Genomic DNA, 27,380 nt, shown 5'->3' with positions numbered 1-27,380 from the left:
ATGTTTCTTCGGATCAATTGTATGACTTAACAATGTATCTGGAGCTTCCTTTTAATACATTTACTTTCAGAACAACATAACTTCCTGGTGCTACCCAGGATTCTTTTAGAATGACAGCTAAATGCTTAGGTGTCTATGCTGCTTCGCATGTTTTGCTGAGGTGCAGCTGGCACATGCGGCCCAACTCTTTGAAAGTCTAGTTGCTTGGTTTGTGAGTGCCGTCCTCCCGTGGCTTCATTCCTCTCCGTGTCTTCCGCCTTCTAGTCAAGAGGATGAGGATGACGAGGACCTTCCTCCTGAGGTAAAGGTAGAGCGTGAGAAAGAGCGGCGAGTGGCCAACAACGCCCGCGAGCGGCTGCGAGTGCGAGACATCAACGAGGCTTTCAAGGAGCTGGGCCGCATGTGCCAGCTGCACCTCAGCAACGACAAACCTCAGACCAAACTGCTCATCCTGCATCAAGCCGTCAACGTCATTCTCAACCTGGAGCAGCAAGTCAGAGGTAACGCAGGGCTACTGTGGCCATATCTCTTGTATTGTCACTTTTTAAATGTTGACCTCTATATTACTTTGTCCCCTGTGTATATTCTTTTCTCAGTGGACCATCGAGAACCATCCCGAAAATTTCATCCAGCTATTTTTCACACCAGAAAAATCTGTTTTATGTATCTTTTTAATAAAGGATTGAGTTTTTATAGCACAGTGGAAGGTTGGTTAAATGACTTGTATGCAATGTAAACTCATATTCCCTGCTATCCCCTCTTGTCAGAACGCAACCTGAACCCTAAAGCAGCATGTCTGAAGCGGCGGGAGGAAGAGAAAGTCTCTGGGGTGGTGGGGGAGTCCCCCATGCAGCTCTCAGGAGGCCACCCCGGCATGGGGGGAGATGGCCATAACCCAGTCAGCCATATGTAATACCAGGTAGGTATCTCTTCATCCATATTTCATCGTTGTCAATAATTGTAGTGCTTTCAAGTTTAGAAGACTGACACTATTGTATTTTTCCTTTGCAGATCTGGTGGAATTCCCTTGGCTCTCGGAAGATGTGGTCTTGATCTCTTCTTCCACCCATTCTTCTCAGTGTGTACATATACTGATGTGTCTGTGTATTGTCAAATTCAGTTTCAAGACACACATTCACACACCCTTATCCACACATGCATACTGCCAAAACTGACACAGCCAATTTGCAGCACTCCTGACCATGACTACCAGCGCAAATGTGAAGAACCTTGTACTTTTTTTTTTTTAATATACATATATTTTTTGCTTACGTGACATGATGGATCACCGGAGTACTAGTGTCCGGCCACAAATGGGACTTAAAACACTGCCGAGAGGTGCTCTGTGAAAGACAGAAGCCTAACAAACTACAAATTTACAAAAGGATTTGTGCCTAATTGTTACATGTTTTATGAGACATTTAAGCAAATGTGTGGAACGTTTTGTTTAGGGGTTGCTTGTATGTATGAGCAAGTATAGATTTGTCATTCCCAACTTAATGGTACAGTCTTACATATGTTATGTAACCAAATCCATGTGATAGAGAGGGCAGTTGACCTGCATCGTGGGACAGAGTTGCAGTCCCACCCCAGCTCTGTGGGCCCTGGGTCCAACATGAGACGAGGCAGAAGGGGGAGGAACCTCACCTGCCTAGTTGTCATGTTCAGTGTTGTAGAAGGCTTTTTTTTTTTAGAAGGCTCCAAGGCTTTTCTTCCCTGCCATAAACAAAATAATAGTATTTCAGACTCCAGTATTGTTCCAGCATCCCCTCGGTGTAGGTTAATTGGGAGACACCGGTTTACCTGGCATGGGGTAGAAAAGCAGTTTATCAGCACAAAAGAAACAGTAATTTTTCATCCTGCGTCTAACCCCCACCCATTGGTTACTATTGATGCCATCCGAAACTAGAGAAGCTTTCTGGAAAGCTTGTGGTGCTAACCAGCCACTTTGTTCCATCTAGTCATGAGACTGGAGGCTTGGTTTGGAATACTCTGATGGGCATCTTATGGCCATATTGTGTAGTGCCACCCTTTGAGTTTGAAATCAATTGACCCTGAACTTATGCCCCATGCATTGTTATTCTTAAAAAACTAACACTAGGCGCCAATGTGCATATGCAAGTTCAACCAGTGATACCCTTAATGGAATGAAATATCCTCTTAATACCAGACAAGCAATTTATTAGAAGTTCAGTTGTCTATTCTTAAAATTGAAGCTTTGAGCATTCCCAATGAACTACACTACATGGCCAAAAGTGTGTGGATTTGGTTATTTCAGCCACACCCGTTACTGACATATATAAATCGAGCACACAACCATGCAATCTCCATAGACAAACATTGGCAGTAGAATGGCCTTACTGAAATGCTCAGTGACTTTCAACGTGGCACTGTCATAGGATGCCACGTTTCCAACAAGTCAGTTCATCAAAGTTCTGCCCTGCTAGAACTGCTCCGGTCAACTGTAAGGGCTGTTATTGTGAAGGGGAAACGTCTAGGAGCAACAACGGCTCAGCTGCGAAGTGGTAGGCCACATATGCTTACAGAACGGGACCACGTAGCGCGTAAAAATCATCTGTCCTCGGTTGCAACACTGACTACCGAGTTCCAAACTCCGGAAGCAACGTCAGCACAAAAACTGTTCATCGGGAGCTTCATTAAATGGGTTTCCATGGCCAAGCAGCCACACACAAGCCTAAGATCATGTACAATGCCAAGCGTCGGCTGGAGTGGTGTAAAGCTCGCCGCCATTGGACTGGAGCAATGGAAACGCATTCTCTGGAGTGATGACTCAAGCTTCACCAATCTGGGTTTGGTGGATGCCAGGAGAAAGCTACCAGCTTTAGTGCATTGGTGGAGGAGGAATACTGGTCTGGGGGCTGTTTTTCAAGGTTTGGGCTAGGCCCCTTAGTTCCAGTGAAGGGAAATCTTAACACTACAGCATTTTTTAAATTTTATTTCACCTTTTTATTTAACTAGGCAAGTCAGTTGAGAACAAATTCTTATTTACAATGACGGCCTACCCCGGACGATGCTGGGAAATTGTGTGTCGCCCTATGGGACTCCCAATAATGGCCGATTGTGATAAAGCCTGAAATTGAACCAGGGTCTGTAGTAACTCCTCTAGCTTTGTGATGCAGTGCCTTAGATCGCTGTACTACTTGAGAGCCCCAGCATATAATGACATTCTAGACAATTCCGTGCTTCTAACTTTGTGGCAACAGTTTGGGGAAGGCCCTTTCCTGTTTCAGCATGACAATGCCTCTGTGCACAAAGCCAGGTCCATACAGAAATGATTTGTTGAGATTGGTGTGGAAGAACTTCATTGGCCTGCACAGAACCCTGACCTCAACCCCATCGAACACCAGACCTGATCACCCAACATCAGTGCCCGACCTCACTAATGCTCTTCTAGCTGAATGGAAGGAAGTCCCTGCAGCAATGTTCCAACATCTAGTGGAAATAGTTCCTAGAAGGGTGGTGACTGTTCTAGAAGCAAAGGGGGACCAACTCCATATTAATGCCCATGATTTTGGAATTAAATGTTCGTTGAGCAGGTGTCCACATACTTTTGGCGATGTAGTGTAGTAAGAGCTCACTCATGCTGTGAAGTCTTGACTATATTATTAAAATGTTAATGCTTAATGAGACAATCTGATTTGTAAATCCACCTCAAGCATACATTCATCTAAGGATATTGTTTCAAATGGAGCAAAATGAAATGCATATAAATATATATTTGTCTATACATTGTAGATTTTAAGTCCATGACAATATTAGTTTGAAGTTTAGAGTGTATCGTAGTTGAGCAGAATGAAGAGCTGATATTTAATCTTAATGTATTTTCAAAATGAAATCAAATTGGACTGTCAGATTTGCCATTGGAGAGGAAAGCTTAACTTAAACAAGAACACAGGCTCAGAAAGAGAAACGAAGACCGATGGGGTCAGTTGTAGGCTTAATTATCATTATGTATTTAGTGGCCATTAAGCTGTCAGTCTTTGGTGCATCCCATTTTGATGAGATTGCAACATTTGACTAAGGGGTATAGTGGCCTAAAATATTGATATTGTTCCTGTTTTTTTTTTTATATATATATATATATATATATATATATATATATATATGAGGAAGGAAGTTTTTTTGTCCATTGCCGAGATTCATTATTTCTTTTCAAATGGGAATGTGTGGATGGAATTTATGCCACTGACTGTCCTATTGAAGTGTTCTTACTGAATGGTCATGTGGCTTCACAAAGCAAAGTCTATGAAGACGGGCACTGTCTCGAACAGTAATTATGCAACTGGTTTTGAATGTAACATTCAAATGTGGATTGCCTTCATTTTCAAGTACATATCCAGGTTTTGTCCGTCGGTTCAATGTTATTATTTTCTCTTCATTTCAAACGTTCCATTCTATTCTCTGCATTCGTCCATGTGGTTGTCAATGTGCAGCTACATTGTCCTGACATGTTATTTTGGAGTTTGTGTTTGGATGGTCTGAAAAAACAAGTGTTAATTCCTGTTGTAAGTTAATATCATGGCTTCAGACATGGTATAGCACCGACCTCTAACCACAGAGGCAGAAATGTACATTGTTACTTGTTGGTCATAGTATTGAGAAGGATTTAAGTTTACTTTGTAGAAAGTGAGGAAAAGAAAAAGACCGTTTCAAATCAATAGTGTGGCCTTTTCATTCTCAAGACTAAAGATGTCATTACTGGAGAGTGATGCCTTATCAGTGCCTGAACTTGTATTTTCATTAACTATATAAAGACAGTTCTTTTTTAAACCATAACATTTCATGTATCGCCAAGATTAGAGGTACATCGGATGAACCACCCCACCCCCCCTTTTCACTTTTCAGGAAGAAGTTGAAAATTTAAAAAAATAAAATATTCTATGTATCTAGTTAAATAAACATTTTAACTTTTATGTAGATCTCTTGTTATTTTTATTTTTTTATTCAACTGGATTTGACCATACTACTGTTAAGTTGTGGCTGTAGGTTCAAGTCCTTGTTTTGTTTGTCTGTTCGCCCCCCTATTGATAAACCACTCGACACTACTGGGTTCTAAGAGATGATGGGTTCTACCCTTGTGATCTGCTTTTCGAAGCACCTCAAACTGTCAATATATATATATATATATATGGCTTCAGCTTTGAAGTGGGGGGCTGTGTTATTTTGAGCCATGACAACTGGAGCTTTTTGTCACTAGAACTACCATTTCTGTGTAAAAGAGTAAGTCTCCTCCATTTACTTTGAGATCTCTTTTTTCTGATATCATTCTCCTTATTGACTTTGACAGTGACTTATTGTAAGGGGTATTGATGTACCTCTTCAGAGTTGATTTTGAAGATTTGTTTCTCTACTATTACAAGGTGAAATATGTGTAGGCCTACTAAATATTGCGGATTTGTTCTGAGATTTTTTTTTACTGATCTGATGTCATTGCGTATTCTGTGAACGTCCCACAATGACAAAATGTACAACCTGTATTCTGAGTTGTTGGATAGGGGGAAAGATGGAGGGTCTTTTCTGTGTCTCGACCTGAATATTGACACAGGCCCTGTTTGAATACTTAGACATGCGTCCATCCGTCCTCGCTTAATGACATGACTGGATAGTGTGAGTTGTATTGTCAACCTGTTTAAAATCTGACATGAATATAACTTTAATTTCATTTGTTATATGAAAGAACCTTGCTTTCACCTACCAAATTATTTCAGCCCATAGATCAATTCGAGGAGGGCACTACTGTTTTTTAATTCAAGTATTCAAGCGGGGCCACACTCACTGCTACAAAGCCTGGCATCTTACACTTGCAGCGAGGACACAATCAAGACTGAGCAGTGTTTTCAGAGTGCCTCCAGTCCCGGTCTTTATTATAATTTCTTTTATATATAAAGTAGTTATTGAGAACTGTCCTGTATATAACAGTAATGTAGCAATAAATGTGCCATTTTTAATAACAGAATTATACCTTTTTCAATGTCTGGCTTTTGAATCTTGTAAACATGAAAGGAAAATAAAGGAAAACATTGTAATAAAGGGTTTATCATAGCTTGGCAAATTAATGTCTCCTCTCAATGATCTCCCATTGGTGAGAAAGTATAGCCCACAAGCCCTAACTAAAGTTTTCCAAATGGTTGAACTTGGTTTTCAATGTGATGTCCCTTAAACCCAGACAAAGATAATGTTATTTACTAACCAGCCTCTTCCTCTCCGGCTCAGATTAAGAAATAAATAAAATCACATTGGAGATTTAGCCAAATTAGGCAGTCATAAAACAAGAATCTTATGGAATTGATTGATAGGGAAATATTGACCATCTAGTAGCCCACTGTAAAATGAGCACTAAAACAACTATCATACATTCGCTAGCTATAAATCAAGGCCTACTCACAATTACAGTATGACTATCTGTACACAAGATTATGTATCTAATATATATGAAAAAATATATATATTTGATAGCTATATGTTGATTTAAAGGAAATTATGGAAAGCCAGATTGTGGCATAAATAGTAGCCAATGCCGTAGTATTGGTATAGTCTTTGTAGCGTATCTATTTGACATCAATGGGTCAACTCAGGTTAGCTATCAAATCTCATTGTTATTAAAATTATTAACTAAACTGTACAAACAATTGTCACTACCTAGTATTTTAAGAAACATTATTTTACGATGTTTATACTATTAGTAAATACTGTAAGGAAGGCTAGCTGTGAGATGTGGGGCTGTCCACGGCTCTTAGCCATTTCCTTCTGGAGGATGAAGGAATTCACCACAGCAATGTCAATGAAGTGATAGAAAAATGTCTTGTACCACTTCATTGTTTTATGGAGCACATTGTAGTAGCCAATCAGTGCATCTGACAGGTCCACACCTCCCATGCTCTTGTTGTAGTCCTTGATAGCTAAAGGAATGGGGACATTTTTAGTGGTCCATGACCCAGAACCATCCTTTACACGTCTGATTACATGATCTCCACTGAAGGACTTGTGAATACTGGAACACATGACAACCTCTCTAGTATCCATCCACTTCACAAACAGCAGGCCGTCTTGGCGAATCCATCTCATGGTACCCCGCTCAGCCCGCTTAGGCATGTCGTTCACCCTGGTCTTTGGAAAGCCCACTCTGTTGGTCCGAATGGTGCCACAGGCCCACACCTCCAGCTTCCTCAGGTCTGTGAACAGGGTAGGGCTTGTGTAAAAGTTATCTACAAAAAGTTTGTAGCCCTTCCCTAGCAGCTGAAAATCTAATGACTGCATAACAGAATCATAACTGAGTCCCTTACCGGTCACAAAACTGCTCTTCCCCTCAGACAAAAAAATTGCACGTGTAGGCACACGCAGAATCAGCCAAAACAAACAGCTTGTAACCCCACTTAGTTGGTTTATTACGCATGTATTGCTTTAGGCTAATTCTGGCCTTTGAGGCTACCATCCTCTCATCGATGGACAGGTTCTGGCCAGGCTGAAAATAAGTCTTGCATGCCTCAACGATGCTGGGGTAGAGAGGTTTTATTTTGCAAAGCTTATCAAACCTTGCTGTGCCTCTCTTCTTCTCGTTGTCCTCATCAACTTCTGGGTCACTGATGTGAAGAGCCCGTGAGATTGTCAGAAACCTTTTGCAAGACATGACAGCGGAGGGGAAAGGCAGTTGATAGAGGGGAGCAGTTTTCCAGTAGTCTTTCAGGGTTTTCAACTTCACAATACCCATGTAAATGACCATTGACAGGAAACAAAAAAGATCTGACATGGAAATGGGCTTCCATCCCTCTTTCTTGCCTGCCTGCTTCTTAGCACCATACTTGTTAGTGTTCAACACCAGGGAATCAAAAACAGATGAGGTGAAAAACAGCTGGAGAAGCTGCATGGGGCTATACTTAGATGTCATATCCAGCTTTGGGCCTAATGGCCTCTTTGGTCTGAATAATGGAGGTGGAGGCGCCACATCCTCCTCCAGCACAGAGTGCCAACGACCCTCCTCCTCTCTGATTGCAGGTGTATCTCTTCCCCATCGCCGCTTCTTTGTCACACCTGGCAGGGCGGGGGTAGATGTGGAGCCGGAGACAGCAGGGGTCCGGCTAAATGAACAAGCTCCCCTGGGGGATGGGCAACTTGGCAGTGGGGGCTCCCAATCAGAATCGGAGGGACTGTGAAATAAAGACACAGACACACAGATTATATATTGAGTAGTGAAACAAAATCATTTTGGGGATCTGTGGTTCTATTCCATGTTTAGATCAAATAAATGTAAAATATCTCATATATACAGACACACAGATTATATGTAGAGTAGGGAAACTCAATCATTTTGGTATTATTTTCAAACAACAGCATGAGAGTTACTTACCAATCGAGAATTGCGTCTTCTCCATACAAAAACATGTCCTCAAATTGGGAGTCCAAACTTGAAACACAATCTGATACATCTTCTTGTAAATCTGTGTCACTTTCTCTATCAATCTCATGAATAATTGCATGTAGATCTGTATAGCTGGACTTTGCCTTTGATTTTCCAGATTTACTCGCCATAATTATTTCAATAATATAGAGGAAAATGATCTTGACTCAATACTGCTAACGCGCAAACAACGTGGCTCCTTCGGGTAGAAATTTCAATGGCGAATGTTAGCGCAAACAACGTGGCTCCTTCGGGTAGACATTTCAATGGCGAATGTCTGCGTAACGCGTGACTTTCGTTCAAGACCGGGTCTTCCCAGATATAACCATTAGATATTGTTGTTTACCTCGGCTCATTGGCTCTCTACCAAACTAGATTTCAAGACGATCAGTGGTCATTGGGCCAAAATACAGTCAATCAAAGAAGCACTGGTCATGTCATAGGCGCTCAATGAGGTCGTTGTTTGGTGTGTTCAAATCAGTTCTTTTCGGTCAATATGTCCCGTAGAAATAACCATCATGTATGGTTGTGTTACTAACAAACAGAGGATTACAATGAAACCCACCTTGACTAGATACAGGTACATCTAGTGTGAGTAATTACATCAACTGTTTCGTCGAAAGTTGAAGGAGTCGAAACTCATGACACAAGCCGTTTACAAAATGTGTCGTGTTATGCTATAAAAAAAAAAAATATCGAACAAAATGACCATTCATTGTGAAGATTGGACCTTTTGTATTGCCAAAAGAATAAGATTTTTACAGGTAATTGATAATTTTATTGCTATTTCTGACTTTTGTGACGCTACTGTTTGGTTGGAAAATGCTAGTTATACTTGTGTGTCTGGCGCGCTGTCGTCAGATTATCGTAAGGTATGCTTTCGCCGAAAAGCATTATTGAAATCTGACACCACTGTTGGATTAAGAAGTAGATAAGCTTTTAAATGATGTTAGATACATGTATTTACAAGAACGTTTAATACTACGAATGGTGTATTTAGAATCTTTGCGCTATGCTATTTCACCGGATGTTAGCCAGATGGGACGCTAACGTCCCAGCTAGCCTAGAGAAGATAACAGAACAATGAGGCAGATGTTTCACCGGATGTATACATCTGAAGCATCCGGTTGGCGTTTATTTTCCACTCGCCGCCAAATATAGTGATGCGAGGAAGCCCAGGGGCGGCAGTGAGAGAAGATCGACCTAGATGGATTTTGAACGATATTCTGCAAATGTTCTCATCGATTAAACATTTAATCTCTATACAGTTTTCTGTTACAAACATAGTGGAGTACGTTTTGCAGACTTTACTCTTTGCCAAAGTAAAAAAAACAACAACTTTGTTTTGGAGTGCAATGGCAAATTTTTGTTATTTGTTATTCATTTCACAGAGTAGGCGTTCCCTAACGGAAATATGCAAATACATGCTAGAACGTGCCAATAGGATCTCGCTAGCTCGTGCTTGGCTCTCCCACTTTGCTTGTTCTGCCCACTGATTAATTTGCTCCAATTGGAAACAACAGGTTCCATCTTGTTAACATATTTTGGTCTTCTTGGAACAATTACCAACCAAGTGATTTATGGCCCTCATTAGCAACCTATTTTGAGTAACGTCCTCCTTCATATCTAAGAAATAATTTCTCCCCCATCAAAGTCTTTGGTTCTAGTCAGGAATGCCAGTAGTTTACAAAATTAGCCTTATATTCTTATCTGTCTAAATACCTTTGGCTTTGATTCTCAATAACAGTGTGACTGTGACCGGTGAGACTGACCACTGTTTTTGATTTGGCAGGCATTTCAATACAAATTACACCACTTAGTGATCTCTAGGTTTAGGGGTCAAGGGGTTAAATACTGGGAGGAAAAGATGATGTTGGGACTTGACAGCAGTAGTGAAAACTCCTGTAGTAGGATACTTGACTTCAAATATCTCCTCATGTTATCATTTGTCCAGGGTTCCCACGATGGTTGGTTGGGGATCAGTTGGCGGAGTTGCCCTTGTCCACTTCACGGATTGGAGGCTGATCCTGGATTGTGTCCCCTACATCAACGGCAAATTCAAGGACAACTAGAGTAAACTCTGGCACAGAATTGTAAGTGAACATAAAGCAACTGAACAATCCTTTCCGGCCTGTAGTTGTAGGCTATTGAGTGACCAACAAATGGCACTGTCGTTAAATAACTTTTCAGTTGTCCCCTAAGGATATAGGCTAGCAAATGAATTAATAAATGACTGGACCGCTAATGACTGGACTGTGTGTATGTCTGCAGGACTACAACTTGGGGAAGGGCATGGGTGGAATGCTTGCTCTTTCTGCGTTGCGAAGGAGTTTTCCCAAAGGGATGTCATGTTAGATTGAATGCTGTTTTGTTCCAATGTTATTTAATGTGAATAAATATTTAATTTACTTACTGTCTGTCAAATTATTCTACACATTGCCAATCATTCCAAATATGTTAATGCATTGTTACCAGTGTGTGAAATTGTTATTTTGAGAAAAGGCTCTCAAAAAGTTGGTTCTTAATGCATAAACTATTTGAAATCCAATTTTATTGGTCACATACACATGGTTAGCAGATGTTAATGCGAGTGTAGTGAAATGCTTGTGCTTCTAGTTCCGATCTAACAAGTAATCTAACAATAACCCAATGACCAATACATTTGATGTGGGGAAAAAAGCTTTAAATACAGCATGTTTTTATTTTGTCTAATATTAGTTAACATAAATACAGCACCAAATAAGTTAATAAAGTGTTTTTTGAATAGCATTTCATGCAAATAATTGGTTTAAGTCATTAGCTAGGTTACCATCCAATTGGTGACAGATTTCCATGTGAATATGCTAAAATCGTCATATAAACTATATGCACATTTTCCCACCAGAGATGTTGTGCGTGATGAGGTACTGCACATACACAAATACTTTGTGGTTAAATTCCAATTGACCGGATAAAAAAATAAATAGTTTAATGGGTTTCTATTGCATTTTCAACTCTACTGATGGTTTTCTCACCAAAAAATGTGGGTTATATAGTGAGTGTTTTAAAAAGATATATATTTAACCAGGTAAGCTAGTTGAGAACAAGTTCTCATTTACAACTGAGACCTGGCCAAGATAAAGCAAAGCAGTGCGACACAAACAACAACACAGAGTTACTCATGGAATAAACAAGCGTACAGTCAATAACACAATAGAAAAAAAGAATACGGTGTGTGCATATATATGCGGTGTGTGCATACGGTGTCTATATACGGTGTGTGCAAATGGGATGAGGTAAGGCAATAAATAGGCCATAGTAGCGAAGTAATTACAGTTTAGCAAATTAACACTGGCGTGATAGATGAGCAGATGATGATGTGCAAGTAGAAATACTGGTGTGCAACCGAGCAGAAAAGTAAATAAAAACAATATGGGGATGAGGTAGGTAGATTGGGTGGGCTATTTACAGATGGGCTATGTACAGCTGCAGCAATTGGTTAGCTGCTCAGATAACTGATGTTTAAAGTTTGTGAGGGAAATATAAGTCTCCAGCTTCAGCAATTTTTGCAATTCGTTCCAGAGTGTGTATTGGCACTTGTGCTCTGGCCAACAGCTCGCAGATACAGTTCGGGTTTAGCCTACATGATGAGATTATAGACAAAAGAGTGAGATTTTGTATTTGTCAAACGGCAGTCAAGCATCGTTCATGTCACCAGAATAGGACCTTCAACATTTATTGGAAAGGAGCATCAAGCTCATACTGTGCGTTTTCACCACCCTGTGAAGTTATTTTATCTGTAGCCTAATAAACTGCATGGTTTCCTGAATCGTAGTGGGAGGACCATACACCATGTCATCGTGTGACTCTTAAGTTTACTTATATTATGGTTATATCAATATTTGTGCATAAAGGCGTTTCTACCGCAATGTTTTGCATAATTATACTGAACAAAAATATAAACGCAACATATAAAGTGTTGGTCCAATGTTTCATGAGCTGAAATAAAAGATCCCAGAAATATTCCGTATGCACAAAATGTTTATTTCTCTAAAATGTTCTGGGATCTTGTGTTTAGTGAGCATTTATCCTTTGCCAAGATAATCCATCCACTTGACTGGTGGCTTATCAAGAAGCAGATTAAACAGCATGATCATTACACAGGTGCACCTCGTGCTGGGGGCAATAAAAGGCCACTCTAACATGTGCAGCTTTGTCACAAAACACTGCCACAGATTTCTCAAGTTTTGACGGAGAGTGCAATTGGCATGCTGACTGCAGGAATGTCCACCAGAGCTGTTGCCAGAGCATTTAATGTTAATTTCTCTATCATAAGACTCCTCCGACATCGTTTTAGAGAATTTGGCAGTACGTCCAACCGGCCTCACAACCGCAGACCACATGTAACCACGCCAGCCCTGGACCTCCACATTCGGCTTCTTCACCTGCGGAACCGTCTGAGACCAGTAACCCGGACGGCTGATGAAACTGTTTGCGGAAGAATTTCTGTACAAACTGTCAGAAATCGTCTTAAGGAAGCTCATCTGTGTCCTCACCAGGGTCTTGACCTGACTGCAGTTTGACATTGTAACCGACTTCAGTGGGCAAATGCTTACCTTTGATGGCCACTGGCACGCTGGAGAAGTTTGCTCTTTGTGGATTAATCACGGTTTCAACTGTACTGGGTACATGGCAGACATCGTGTATGGTGCTGTGTGGGCGAGTGGTTTGCTGATGTCAATGTGAACAGAGTGCCCCCATTGTGGCAGTGGGGTTATGGTATGGGCAGGCATAAGCTACCGACAACAAACACAATTTAATTTTATCGATGACAATTTGAATGCACAGAGATACTGTGATGAGATCTTGAGGCACATTGTCGTGACATTCATCCGCCCCACGTCTCAGGGATCTGTACACAATTCCTGGAAGCTGAAAATGTTGCAGTTCTTCCATGGCCTGCATACTCACCAGACATGTCACCCATTGAGCATGTTGGGGATGCAATGGTTCAACGTGTATGACAGCATGTACCAGTTCGCGCCAACATCCAGCAACTTCACACAGCCATTGAAGAGGAGTGGGACAACATTCCACAGGCCACAATCAATAGCCTGATCAACTTTATGCGAAGTAGTTGTGTTGCGCTGCATGAGGCAAATGCTGGTCACACCATATGCTGACTGGTTTTCTGATACACACCCCTACCTTTTTTTAGGGTATCTAATCAACAGATGCATATCTCTATTCCCAGTCATGTAAAATCCATAGATTAGAGCCTAATGAATTTATTTCAATTGACTGATTTCCTTATATGAACTGTAACTCAGTAAAATCTTAGAAATTGTAGCATTTTGTGTTTATATTTTAGTTCAGTGTAATTTTACAGATGCAAAAAGATCCCACCATGTCGAACGAACAAATTATGTCACCATTTATAAAATTGTACCAAAACTTTTCCATCACAGCTTTTAATTCAGTATGACTTTACTCGCATAAACTGTGAATGGAAACGTGGTTAGTGAGATCAAAATGATTATTTGTAAAATAGTCTTAAAATGTAATTAACACAATAGTTTATCCAACTGAAATACAAAGTGATATTAGCAACAACTGAAGGATCCGCCCCTTTTTTCTATTTTCACCTAAAATGACATACCCAAATCTAACTGCCTGTAGCTCAGGCCCTGAAGCAAGGATATGCATATTCTTGGTACCATTTGAAAGAAAACACTTTGAAGTTTGTGGAAATGTGAAAGGAATGTAGGAGAATATAACACTATAGATCTGGTAAAAGATAATACAAAGAAGAAAAAAAACGTTATTTTGTATTTTTTTGTACCATCATCTTTGAAATGCAAGAGAAAGGCCATAATGTATTATTCCAGCCCAGGTGCAATTTAGATTTTGGCTACCAGATGGCAGCAGTGTATGTGCAAAGTTTTAGACTGATCCAATGAACCATTGCATTTCTGTTCGAAATGTTGTATCAAGACTGCCCAAATGTGCCTAATTTGTTTATTAATAACTTTTCATGTTCAAAGTTGTGCACTCTCCTCAAACAATAGCATGGCATTATTTCACTGTAATAGCTACTGTAAATTGGACAGTGCAGTTAGATTAACAAGAATTTTAGCTTTCTGCCAATATCAGATGTCCTGGGAAATGTTCTTGTTACTTACAACCTCATGCTAATCGCATTAGCCTACGTTAGCTCAACTGTCCCGTGGATGGGATACCGATCCCGAAGAAGTTTAATATGTAGGCTGCTTTGAAATTTCAGAAAGGTACATTCATTGTCTTGTTTCTTGTTGGCTACATTGACACAGTGGTGGGGGGGTACTTTGCTTCAAGCCCCCGTTGATATCCATTATCTGTCTCTGGGTTCGTCAGGAAGTGCGAGGATGTTGTGCCTACAGTGACGGTTAGAACATACCCAAACCAAAAACCGTGGATAGATGGCAGCATTCGGTCAAAACTGAAAGCGCGAACTACTGCATTTAACCAGGTAAAGTGACTGGAAACCTGAACAAGTATAAACAGACCTCCGCAAGACAAAGAGGCAAAAATAAAGTACAGGGACGAAGTGGAGTCGCAATTCAATGGCTCAGACACGAGACACATGTGGCAGGGACTTCAGACAATCCCAGATCATAAAGGGAAACCAGCCACATCGCGGAAACTGAAGCACCACTCCCAGACATGGTCAACACCTTTTTCACATGCTTCAAGGAAAACAACACAGAGCCTCCAATGTGTGTCCCCGCTGCTCACGAGGACTGTGGGCTACTAATCTCTGTAGCCGATGACCTTCAAGTATGACCTTCAAATGTGTTAACCTGCACCGGATGGAATCCCAAGTCGTGTCCTCAGCACATGCACAGACCAGCTGGCTTGAGTGTTTACTGACATTTTAAACCTCTCACTATCCCAGTCAGTCCTCACTTGCTTCAAGATGGCCACCATTGTTCCTGTACCCAAGCAAGCCAAGGTAACTGAACTAAATGACTATCACCCCGTAGCACTCACTTCTGTCATCATGAAGTGCTTTGAAAGTCAAGGACCATATCACCTCCCCATACCTGACCCAAATCAAATGTATTTGTCACATGTGGCAAATACAACAGGTGTAGACTTTACCATGAAATTCTTACTTACAAGCCTTCCTAACAATGCAGAGTTAAAAAAGTAACACAAATTAGCAATAAATAAATAAATAGTAACACAATAAATAGGCCTTTATAGAAACAAGCCATTTTGCTACACGGGCCTGCCATCATTCACTTTGAACTGGATTATGTGTTTATAGGCAGTTACAACAGCGCAACTTTAGATCATTAGAACAAATTCGCCAAAAGCCACAAAATACACCTGAATGGATTTCTGCAAATATGTAAATACCACGGGAGTCCTCTTACATTTGGGAACTTTACAGTCCTATTGATCAAACAACCATGAAAAGGTAGGCTCCCTCTGTTATGCACATTAACAACAACAAGATCAACAACTAATGCTAGCTAGAGGAAGATGAGCTAAAATCTAACGAAGGAACATTAGATAAACCCTCTCAAACTGAAGGCCTATAGGTTCGCCACTGTGTAAACATGTCTATAATGTATATAAAGGCTGTTAAGATATTAATGTTTCAAGAAAGGAGTGTATATATTTGGCCTGGTGAAGTGGTTTCATGCATTGACTGAATGGAAGCTAATCATTTTGTTTTTTACTCTGCTGGTCTCCTCACTGTCTGAGACCGAGTCAAGACCGAGTCAAGACACCCAGTGGATGGGATCAAAAGGTTAAAGTTCCTTCGACGTTCACATCATTGTGGTGTGAACAGCGCCTCTACAAGCTCAGACGGCTGAAGAAATTTGGCATGGCCCTTAAGACCCTCACAAACTTCTACAGACGCACCATTGAGAGCATTCTGTCGGGTTGCATCACCGCCTGGTATGGCAACTGCTCCACCTTCAACTGCATGGCTCTCCAGAGGGTAGTGTGGACAGCCCAAAGCATCACTGGGCCACGCTGCCTGATGCACACTATATCACACAAAACACACACACACACACACACACACACACACACACAAGCTATCTCACACACACACAACTCATGCTCACGAACACATTTAGTCACACACTCACACACTTTAACAGCCAACACTGCTGTCCCATGTTGTTCCATGTTGTAGAAACATTGAACCACTCACTTCTCGTTTCACACAAATGCTGTATCACCTTCATAGCTTATTCTAACTCAAGATATAGTTTATCTTGTAAATTCCCCGGTGTACATATGTATAGATTGCATTTTGACACTGCTCGAGTGCTATTTCAGTTGTTAATTGGATTCGTACCGCCATTCTTGATGTCTTGCCTTTTTTATTTTGTAGTATTGTTTGACATTTGACTGCATTGTTATGATCTTGTAACAAGCATTTCGCTGCACCGCTATAACACCTGCTAAACAGTGTACGCGACCAGTAAACTTTGATTTAATTAGATTTTTTTATTACCAGTCAGGTTTAATCTGGGAACGATTCTGTCTTTGCGCGGATAATGTCTTTCATTTCTATCATCGAAGGGGGAGGGGAATGAAAGAGGAGAAGGTAGAAGGGATTTAACACAGACTGAAAGAGAGAAACCGAGATAGTATGCGAGATGGACAAAAACGAGTAAGTAACCAAAAAAGAAGATGAATACCGAACTATATTTCTGCTTTTCCTGTCTGTGACATAAAATATGTTATGTTAGCAAAGAATTGTTGCACAATATATTTTTTTCATCGAGGGGTTTAGGTTCTCGTGTGGGAGGCGTTTCGGTGGTCTCGAGTGTCTGCAAACCATAACTGTAGGCAGTGTTATGGGATTCCAAATGTAGTTACACACTGTTCTTTCTTATTGGTGTTGCAGTGTTTAACTTTTCTGAAAAGCAATGCATTTATTCAAAATAGGACGAGTAATTCGTTATTATTAGTTAGTACCAGTTATTATCCTTCAAATGCAGTCATAGGTAGGCCTATATAATTCGTGAGATATCTAATAGATCATTGTTTTATACCTAATATTTGCAGACAACTCCTATAATTAATGTCGGTCCAGCTAGCCCAATCAAAACTCCATTAAATGATTGTATTGCCTAGGCCTACTTTGTCCAATGACTGAATAAAAAGTGAGCATTGTCGTGATGAAAACGACTCCCACTGCATTCTCGAATTTCACCTATAGTCAGTGACATGAATCTTTGCCTAAATTATCTCCATTGTTGACGTTGTGAAATCATTTTATGGTCATCTGTAGATGTTTTTGGGATATATAATGCACAACGTTTGGAGCTAAATTGTGTGACATGCGGTAGCCTACCGCACGCGACAAATCAATGATTTATGTTATCGGATCAGGATGCAATAATGTGTAGCCTAAATGTATTGCGGATGTAGCTCTCATTGGCATACAGGTAGTGATGTGGCTGAGGTTATGGCGGAGGGATATTATTTCTGTACGACAAAGAGATACGATAAATCGGGAGAGAGAGAAACATGAATAGTGTGTGAGCCGAGATATATGTCACATAGTAGGCCTAATGGACTTATTTGTATAAAACACGAAATTTAACCCCAAATATAATAACGTTAGGATCAATCACTGAACACTTCAACGGAATTAAACTCTGGGAGAACATGGAGAAGAAACGGTGGGATTGCTCGGCTCTCCCCAAGGGCTGGCAAATTGAAGAAGTGACCAGAAAGTCGGGTTTGTCTGCGGGGAAAAGCGATGTCTATTATTATAGGTACTGAGCGGGCAGTATTTCAAGACGGCTAGGGCTGAATGGGTTTACTTGAGGGAGAGGGGGGTGACCAGGAGACAGAAAGTTGGGGAGGGGTGTAGCCGATATTAGGCTACTCTTATACATTGTTGGATATGGAGCTTGTAAACCAATGTTTAGCCTATGTAGGCCTAACAGCCTGTCAATCAGCTAGGGAGCAGGCCTAATGCAACAATTTTAGGCTATTGAATGATCGCCTTCCAAATAGCCTGGCCTGAATCTAGGTCCATGCTATAACCTATATATAGCCTAGTCTTATCCTTTTATATGACCGGAGCAACAATCAAGAAACGACAAGCTATTCTTTTTTTAGCCGAGGTAAGGAAGAAGAAGAAGAGGAGGAGGAGGAGGAGGAGCAGAGGCGAGAAAGGGGGGAGGCGGGTCGGTTGTATAGTTTGTGGTAGGCTACCATATACCGAATTTTCATTCTGTGGTGTGATGCACGCACGAAACTCGCAATTGTTGTCTACCTTTTTTACATGAATTATCAACAAGCACGAACGTTTCCATACTTTGGTAATCATTCAAAGTTTTCCATTTTTAGAAAATCATAGTGCATCAAAATAAACTACATTAATATGCCTACTTATTTGAAATAGAAATGCTGCCACAGTATCTGGCCGTTAAGGCGTCAGCATACTTCAGTTCAGCTTGCGCTAGCTGAACCGAACGAGTGTGCTCGCATACTTACTTAAAAGACCTTCGCTTGAAAAACGAAAAAAGTGTCAATAGTACTGTTTGTCCATTTTGAGACGCTGTAGCCACTATACATTTCAAAATATTTATAATTGATCAAAGGTAACTCAAGAAATCTGTCATTAATTTGGACGTTTTGACGATCTTAGTTGTTCAATTTTAGGCTTACATTTAACTAAAATATATTTGCTGCAGTACTTTTCAATGAAAAACTGCGTGAAAACGAGTGATCTCTTTTTCAATGACAACAAAGACTATTGAAGAATCCCTACTGTTGACTAATCACTGACGAAGGGGCGTAGACTTCAGCTCCGTTTTTCGGCTTCCCTCCAGAAAAAAATGTAATGTAACCAAACAGCCGAAAAAAACCTCAGCAAAGTCAAAAACGTCACAAAATGTCGTCATAATATATGCACGAACTTTACCGAACTGTTTCGGCGGAGAGTCATGCAGACACCTTTAGAGATGTTGATGACTATGACATCACTTCTCTAATTACCCGTTTACATCGTGAAGTGTTTCATTACGCCATATGTCATCTTCACGGAGTCTTGCCCTGCTGAACAGACAAGTTTAGCAAATTAAAGTGATAATGCCGAGAAACCTGTGTTTTGGAGGATATATTGGTATGATGTTCATCTTGGCAGGGTGCCAATATAATATCAGCACCTGCTTCTGTGGCATTATCACTTGTGTACAAGAGGGTTACCAACATATTCAAATAATAGACATATTTTCATAAAAAAACGTTTTATTTTGATGAATTTATTCATACTATTTCATAATTCCACGAGATCTAGTCCCAAAACAAATCTATGGTTGCTACCCAAGCCGGCTGGTCATTATTAGTTCTACCGGTTCAGTTGACAGGGACTCATTAAGTCTTTCTGTTGTAAATCTATGGACATGACCCAGTCGTTTGTTCTAAAAAATTCCGTTGCAATGATGGCTGGCTACGTTCTTATCCCTTGCTTGCTAGCTAGCCAACTTAAGTTTGTTACTCACCAAACATGGAGTTTCACTGAGAAACTATCTCTGTTTACTCCCGTTATGGCTGCTATGTACTTTCAAAAAGGTCTGCCCCATAGAAATGGATACTCTTTGCTATAATAACCAGTTATATTACTAATTTACCAAGGCCTTTGTCCACTGATTTAAGATTTAGATTAAATTAGGCCTGCCGTTCTGCCCACTTTGTCTAGGACCAGTGAACATTAACTCTGAAACAATGTTTCCAATTGAACTTTAGGAAATGTTGCAAAATGTATTGCACTTGATCACCCTGTTACTTTGTATCCCAATAGTTGATCCCTACTACTCCTTATTGAACATATAAGTTAGATCAGTTAAGCCATCTTAAACTCTAAGGTCTATAATTTTAATGGCGAATTGGTTATACATTTGGGAATATGCTGCAATATATTAAAACTTATTATACTGCTTAAATAGTTTATTACAATTAGCTATACACATTAAATTGTCATAAAAATATGTATTGTTAAATAAATTAATGAAATGCTAATGCGAAGACTCATTGTTCACACTCTGATTCCATACCATTATACATGAATAATCAGATATCTGTGAATAGTTCATTCGTCTGTAGTCTCCTTTGCGGTGTTGGCTCTTGCATGATTGTTTCACATTTTCTCATGTCTACAGTTTATTTGCAGCATCAAATGTGTTTGTTGCAGATTGTTTGTTGCTTTCCTGATCTATCTTGCTACTTTTCTCTTCTTGCTATCCTCTGGTCAGTTGTCCATATCCTCACACTGTGGTTTGTTGTCCTTTACCTCTCCTAGTCCAACCGGGAAGAAGTTTCGGAGCAAGCCTCAGCTGGCTCGTTACCTTGGCAACCAGATGGACCTCAGCTCCTTCGACTTCCGCACGGGGAAGATGCTCATGAGTAAACTGAACAAGAACAGGCAGAGGCTGCGCTATGACAACAACAATCAGACCAAGGTGAGAGGGTTGTTTCCTGAAATTAATATTTCTATACACGTTGGACACACTCTTCTAAATGACTTAACACTTATTTGCTGTCAAACCAGCAGTTAGAAATTAGAGTGCTGAAAACCGTGTTTCAAGGCTTTCCCCAGGTGCAAAGGATAACTGACATATATCTAGCGTTATCTAGTATTTGAGGAACATCTCTATGGCTACGTAGTGTTGGTTGTCACTGTCAGCTGTTTCTTTGTGCGTGTCTTCCAGGGCAAGCCAGACCTGAACACCTCACTTCCCGTCAGACAGACTGCTTCCATCTTTAAGCAGCCTGTCACCAAGGTTACCAACCACCCCAGCAACAAAGTCAAGACCGATCCACAGAAAGCCGTGGACCAGCCAAAACAGGTAAACACAGCCATTAGCCTGTATGGTGAAACTGCAGTTACATTGGGTTATATGATTTTCTTCCTGAAGGTTATTTTGACTAATGAGATACCAAATCTAAATTAATGTGCATTTGTTTTGTCCACAGCTTTTCTGGGAGAAGAAGCTTGGTGGTCTCAATGCATTTGACATCGCAGAGGAGCTAGTGAAGACAATGGACCTGCCTAAAGGTCTGCAAGGTAAGAGAAAGGGCCATGTACACTGAGTACAAAACATTAGGAACTGACCATGTGAATCTACATGAAGGCTATAATCCCTTATTGATGTCACAGTAACCCCGCACATTGACTCGGTACCCCAATAGCCTCGTTAGTGTTATGTACATTTATTGTGCTACTTTTTTATTTTATTTAGTAAATATTTTCATAACCAACAATGCAGTTCAAGAAATAGAGTTATGGGCTTGTAAGTAAGCATTTCACGTTAAGGTCTACACCTGTTGTATTTGGCGCATGTGACAAATACAATTTGATTTGATTTAAATCCACTTCAAACAGTGTAACTGAAGGGGAGGAGACAGGATACAGAAGGGATTTTAATCCCTGAGGCCATTGAGACATGGATTGTGTATGTGTGCCATTCAGAGTGTATTCAGAGTGTGAATGGGCAAGACAAAATATTTAAGTGTGTTTCAATGGGGTGTGGTAGTAGGTGCCAGGCTCACCGGTTTAAGTTTGTCAAGAACTGCAACCCTGCTGGGTTTTTCACACTCAGCAGTTTCCCGTGTGTGTCAAGAATGTTCCACCACCCAACGGACATCCAGCCAATTTGTCACAACTGTGGGAAGCATTGGAGTCAACGTGGGCCAGTATCATGTGTGGAACACTTTCGACACCTGCTCTGACCAATTGAGACTGTTCTGAGGGCAAAAGGGAAGAGGTGTTCCTAATCTTTTGTACACAGTGTATAATCCCCATTTCCCATTAGATTTTTAAATGTCTTCTCACTTCTGTGATTGTGAACACCTGTCTGTCCTACAGGAGTTGGACCTGGATGTACAGACAAGACTCTACTGTCAGCGATAGCCAGCGCCCTGCACACTAGTGCAGCCCCCATCACAGGTCAGCTGTCTGCAGCCGTGGAAAAGAACCCAGGGGTGTGGCTCAACACGACCCAGCCCCTCTGCAAGGCTTTCATAGTCACCGACGAGGACATCAGGTACATACAGGAGAGGACATGAGCTCCAGAGTCATATTAGTGCTATGAATAATTGAATCTGTGTAATTAAGAGCTGATTTTGTTTCCCCATGCTATTTAGCTAAATTTCAGTCCATATTTCTAACAGTTGTATTTGTATGTTATCTCATCATGGTGAGTGTAGGAAGCAGGAAGAGCTGGTGTACAGTGTGAGGAAGAAGCTGGAGGAGGCTCTAATGGCGGACATGTTGGCTCATGTGCAGGAAGCAGCCAGCGAGGGTGACTCACTCAATGAAGGCAATGATGACATGGAGACTGTATAGCAGAGGTAGGCTACCGTTCAGAGAGACTGTATAGCAGAGGTAGGCTACCGTTTAGAGAGACTGTATAGCAGAGGTAGGCTACCGTTCAGAGAGACTGTATAGCAGAGGTAGGCTACCGTTCAGAGAGACTGTATAGCAGAGGTAGGCTACCGTTTAGAGAGACTGTATAGCAGAGGTAGGCTACCGTTCAGAGAGACTGTATAGCAGAGGTAGGCTACCGTTTAGAGAGACTGTATAGCAGAGGTAGGCTACCGTTCAGAGAGACTGTATAGGAGAGGTAGGCTACCGTTCAGAGAGACTGTATAGCAGAGGTAGGCTACCGTTCAGAGAGACTGTATAGCAGAGGTAGGCTACCGTTCAGAGAGACTTTATAGCAGAGGTAGGCTACCGTTCAGAGAGACTGTATAGCAGAGGTAGGCTACCGTTCAGAGAGACTGTATAGCAGAGGTAGGCTACCGTTCAGAGAGACTGTATAGCAGAGGTAGGCTACCGTTCAGAGAGACTGTATAGCAGAGGTAGGCTACCGTTCAGAGAGACTGTATAGCAGAGGTAGGCTACCGTTCAGAGAGACTGTATAGCAGAGGTAGGCTACCGTTCAGAGAGACTGTATAGCAGAGGTAGGCTACCGTTCAGAGAGACTTTATAGCAGAGGTAGGCTACCGTTCAGAGAGACTGTATAGCAGAGGTAGGCTACCGTTCAGAGAGACTGTATAGCAGAGGTAGGCTACCGTTCAGAGAGACTGTATAGCAGAGGTAGCCTACCGTTCAGAGAGACTGTATAGGAGAGGTAGACTACCGTTTAGAGAGACTGTATAGCAGAGGTAGGCTACTGTTCAGACAGACTGTATAGCAGAGGTAGGCTACTGTACAGAGAGACTGTATAGCAGAGGTAGGCTACTGTTCAGAGAGACTGTATAGCAGTGGTAGGCTACCGTTCAGAGAGACTGTATAGGAGAGGTAGACTACCGTTTAGAGAGACTGTATAGCAGAGGTAGGCTACTGTTCAGAGAGACTGTATAGCAGAGGTAGGCTACCGTTCAGAGAGACTGTATAGGAGAGGTAGACTACCGTTCAGAGAGACTTTATAGCAGAGGTAGGCTACCGTTCAGAGAGACTGTATAGGAGAGGTAGGCTACTGTTCAGAGAGACTTTATAGCAGAGGTAGGCTACCGTTCAGAGAGACTATATAGCAGAGGTAGGCTAATGTTCAGAGAGACTATATAGCAGAGGTAGGCTACCGTTCAGAGAGACTTTATAGCAGAGGTAGGCTACCGTTCAGAGAGACTTTATAGCAGAGGTAGGCTACTGTTCAGAGAGACTGTATAGGAGAGGTAGGTTACTGTACAGAGAGACTGTATTGCAGAGGTAGGCTACTGTTCAGAGAGACTGTATAGGAGAGGTAGGTTACTGTACAGAGAGACTGTATTGCAGAGGTAGGCTAATGTTCAGAGAGACTGTATAGTAGAGGCAGGCCACTGTTCAGAGAGACTGTATAGCAGAGGTAGGTCACAGTGTCAGTGTTGTTGAAAGATGAGAGAGACCTTGCAGACTGTTGAAAAATAGGAATAAATCCAATACTGATGATGGCTTGATGCCGAAACATTTGTGCTCTGTTTTTCACCTTTAATTTACGCATTTTTCTGCACAATTAACTTTTAGGCATCATGATCTATATTTTTGCATTTTTTGGATGTATTTCTTTATCTTATTTTTTACCTTTTTATTTTGACAGGGAGTCAATGCTGAGACCAAGGTCTCTTTCCAGATGATCTATGTTTAGCACAACAATACACATGAAAATACAATCAAAATCCTATTTGTCGAGAGTGTCGGGTCTCCATCTCTTCCAGTATTCTCATTTTGAGAACGGACACTATTTGGTTTAAAGGACCTTTAAAGTGTGCAGACGGTCAGCCTCCTGTTGTTGAAAGTACACACGCTGCTGCTGCTGCTGCTACTGTTTATTATCTATCCTGTTGCCTAGTCACTTTACCTATACCTATATGTACATATCTACTGCCATTACCTCATACCCCTGCACATCGACTCGGTACTGGAACCTCGTGTATATAGCCAAGTTACCGTAACTCATTGTGTATTTATTCCTCAACTTTTATCTCTGCGTTGTTGGGAAGTAAACATTTCACTGTAGGTCTACACCTGTACACAATTGTATTTTATTTGTAAAATGAGAGGGTTGTTCAGGCTTTTACAGCATTTATGGGCTCCCCCCAGTTTCTCAACAGATGTCAGTATTTTAAATTCAGAGCTGCAAATCATGCTACCCAAGGGATATGATATGACACATTTATAATTTGATTTACCATCTGTATTTGTTTAGCTATTTCAACAAACGTCTGTCTTCATCCTCTCTTCCAGGGAGATGGGGAGTTATATAGTAGTCTGGATGGGTTTTTCAACTCCTTGTCAAATGACAATGAAACCAGGAACCCTGTACCAATCCAACCAAAAGAACTGCCCACTTTCTGCCCATCCCCTTCCACGTGCTACCCCTCTGAAGCTTTGCCTACCTACTGTCCACCTCGCCCACTGTTTAGCCTCTTCTGGCTCCAGCCCTATGAAAGTACTTGGACTCAGGAATTCTGAATCAAATGGATTAGTAGCTAAATTACCTTTTTTTTTTTTAAGATAGCATCAAATACAATGTTGGCAGGGCAGAGTGAAAGAGATCGGTCTCGTACAGTATGATGAATTCAGTGTTCAATGATGTAGTCTTTTTTTTTTGTAAGACATTTGATGTATTTGCTGAATGTGAGTTATATATTGTGACGATCATGTCATTGTTAACCCACCCCAAAACATGTTTTAAATTCATTGGGATATTTAGAATTAGAAGTGAATTCTGTTTTTTCCGTGGGTTTTTCTTTCTGGGTTTCTAATGCACTCCATAGGGATAGATGGACCATATTTTAAAGGTACTTTGGCTTATTTTATAGGGCTATGTGAGAGAGGCTTTGGTGAGAGGGAACAAGATACTTGCCTAAATGATGATAATGCGGCAGGTAGCCTAGGGGTTAAGGGCGTTGGGCCAGTAACCGAAAGGTCACTGGTTCAAATCCGTGAGTCAATGAAAAATCTTTCCATGTGCCCTTGAGCAAGGCACTTAACCCTAGTTGCTCTGGATAAGAGTGTCAGCTAAATGACTAACATGTCAATTATGCACTCTAAATTCTAACGCTTGTGTTAGTCACAGGAGAGAGTCTTAGTGAAAAATCATTGGATCATGTTCTCAAGAAAATATCCTTATTGTTGTAAGTAAGTCCATATAAACCCCTTACCCAGTACTTATGAGTCAGGCCATACTGTACTTAGTTATAATGGGTACAACGGTTATGAGTCAGGCCATACTGTACTTAGTTATAATGGGTACAACAGTTATGAGTCAGGCCATACTGTACTTAGTTATAATGGGTACAACAATTATGAGTCAGGCCATACTGTACTTAGTTATAATGGGTACAACGGTTATGAGTCAGGCCATACTGTACTTAGTTATAATGGGTACAACAGTTATGTAGAAGTCACATGGACCCTCTGCTACATGTTGTAGATTTTATTACTTTTTAAAACTCCCTGTATAGGACTCACTGAAGTTGTTGGTTTAACGTTGGTGTTTCTAGCCAATGCACATTTTTCCCATGGCCATGACTTCAGTCAACATATTTTTAAAATGTTTCCAATAATGTGTCAATGCCACCACAACACATGCTGCCTCCCTGTCATCTTGTTCACTGGGTGCCAGACAGTAAGCTTGTTCACTGGGTGCCAGACAGTAAGCTTGTTGACTGGGTGCCAGACAGTAAGCTTGTTCACTGGGTGCCAGACAGTAAGCTTGTTCACTGGGTGCCAGACAGTAAGCTTGTTCACTGGGTGCCAGACAGTAAGCTTGTTCACTGGGTGCCAGACAGTAAGCTTGTCCACTGGGTGCCAGACAGTAAGCTTGTCCACTGGGTGCCAGACAGTAAGCTTGTTCACTGGGTGCCAGACAGTAAGCTTGTTCACTGGGTGCCAGACAGTAAGCTTGTCCACTGGGTGCCAGACAGTAAGCTAATCATATTTTGTTTGAATAAAGGTGAAGATTCTCAGTGTTGAGAAAATGAATTGCGCTTTGAACATTTACCTACATTTCTCAAAGTTTGATGTATGTATGAAATGTCAAGCTCAATGAGATCCCTATCCCACATCAGCAGGCTGACTGCTGAACTGAATTGGATTGTGTTACTGAATAAAATGGATCTGTATTTCAACAGTAGTACAGTTTCTTTGTCAGTTTTTGGTTTAATGTCTATATATATATTGATGACATACTTGATACTCCAATGTCTTTTGTATCATTTGAATACTACAGGTGTTCCAGCAGTGCTGACAGAAGGCCTCCATAGCTCAGGGTTAACTGCTGCTGTGAATGAGACCATAGAAGAGAAAGTGCTTGTAAATCCTTCCATCTCAATCACCATGAGATGAACAGTTAACCTGGCTGCTCTGAGGTTTTCATTTCAGCCTGTCAGACCAGTCCTTGGACACATGATAGGGGAAGAGGACACACACTTTTTTAGACCTCTACCTGTTGGAGTAACTTAGGAGTCTATCTAC

The 27,380-nt window shown here is 41.1% G+C and overlaps 3 protein-coding genes across 6 annotated transcripts in view; all 3 read left to right on the top strand.

Moving 5' to 3' along the window:
* Positions 1–2,336, top strand: part of LOC120052437 (transcription factor E2-alpha-like) — a 29,159-nt gene extending 26,823 nt beyond the window's left edge. For both annotated transcript variants that reach the window (XM_038999342.1, XM_038999343.1), the window contains 3 exons: positions 265–500; positions 768–919; positions 1,012–2,336. In XM_038999342.1, the coding sequence (XP_038855270.1) occupies positions 265–500; positions 768–913 (382 nt within the window). In that variant the 3' untranslated portion in view covers positions 914–919; positions 1,012–2,336. The remainder of the gene's footprint in view (positions 1–264; positions 501–767; positions 920–1,011) is intronic.
* A 7,243-nt stretch (positions 2,337–9,579) lies between these two features.
* LOC120052039 (cytochrome b-c1 complex subunit 10-like) lies at positions 9,580–10,587 on the top strand. Its single transcript, XM_038998902.1, has 3 exons — positions 9,580–9,603; positions 10,164–10,177; positions 10,371–10,587. Exons 1-3 carry the CDS (start codon positions 9,580–9,582, stop codon positions 10,486–10,488), a joined length of 156 nt encoding a protein of 51 aa, XP_038854830.1. The 3' UTR covers positions 10,489–10,587.
* Positions 10,588–16,986: 6,399 nt separating this feature from the next.
* On the top strand, positions 16,987–27,039 carry LOC120052435 (methyl-CpG-binding domain protein 3-like). Of its 3 annotated transcripts, none has more exons than XM_038999341.1 (7): positions 16,987–17,072; positions 20,721–20,880; positions 21,130–21,267; positions 21,395–21,485; positions 22,287–22,464; positions 22,628–22,771; positions 25,146–27,039. In XM_038999341.1, exons 1-6 carry the CDS (start codon positions 17,059–17,061, stop codon positions 22,764–22,766), a joined length of 720 nt encoding a protein of 239 aa, XP_038855269.1. In that variant the 5' UTR covers positions 16,987–17,058; the 3' UTR covers positions 22,767–22,771; positions 25,146–27,039. The 3 variants fall into 3 exon arrangements, with proteins under 3 accessions (XP_038855269.1, XP_038855267.1, XP_038855268.1); XM_038999339.1 differs by lacking the exon at positions 16,987–17,072 and adding an exon at positions 17,884–18,186; XM_038999340.1 differs by lacking the exons at positions 16,987–17,072; positions 25,146–27,039 and adding exons at positions 17,884–18,186; positions 24,499–24,787.
* Positions 27,040–27,380: the final 341 nt, after the last annotated feature.

Source organism: Salvelinus namaycush, chromosome 8 (genome assembly GCF_016432855.1).
Source record: "Salvelinus namaycush isolate Seneca chromosome 8, SaNama_1.0, whole genome shotgun sequence".
Classification (NCBI taxonomy): Eukaryota; Metazoa; Chordata; class Actinopteri; order Salmoniformes; family Salmonidae; genus Salvelinus; species Salvelinus namaycush.
The sequence above is the reverse complement of the archived record's forward strand: the minus strand, read 5'-3'. Positions and strand labels throughout refer to the sequence as shown.

Coding starts and splice junctions, on each gene's coding strand:
- LOC120052435 (XM_038999339.1), top strand. CDS start 18,077: ATGGAGAAGAAACGGTGGGATTGCTCGGCTCTCCCCAAGGGCTGGCAA. Junction 20,881..21,129: donor ACAACAACAATCAGACCAAG/GTGAGAGGGTTG, acceptor CGTGTCTTCCAG/GGCAAGCCAGACCTGAACAC. Junction 21,486..22,286: donor CCTGCCTAAAGGTCTGCAAG/GTAAGAGAAAGG, acceptor TCTGTCCTACAG/GAGTTGGACCTGGATGTACA.
- LOC120052039 (XM_038998902.1), top strand. CDS start 9,580: ATGCGAGGAAGCCCAGGGGCGGCA.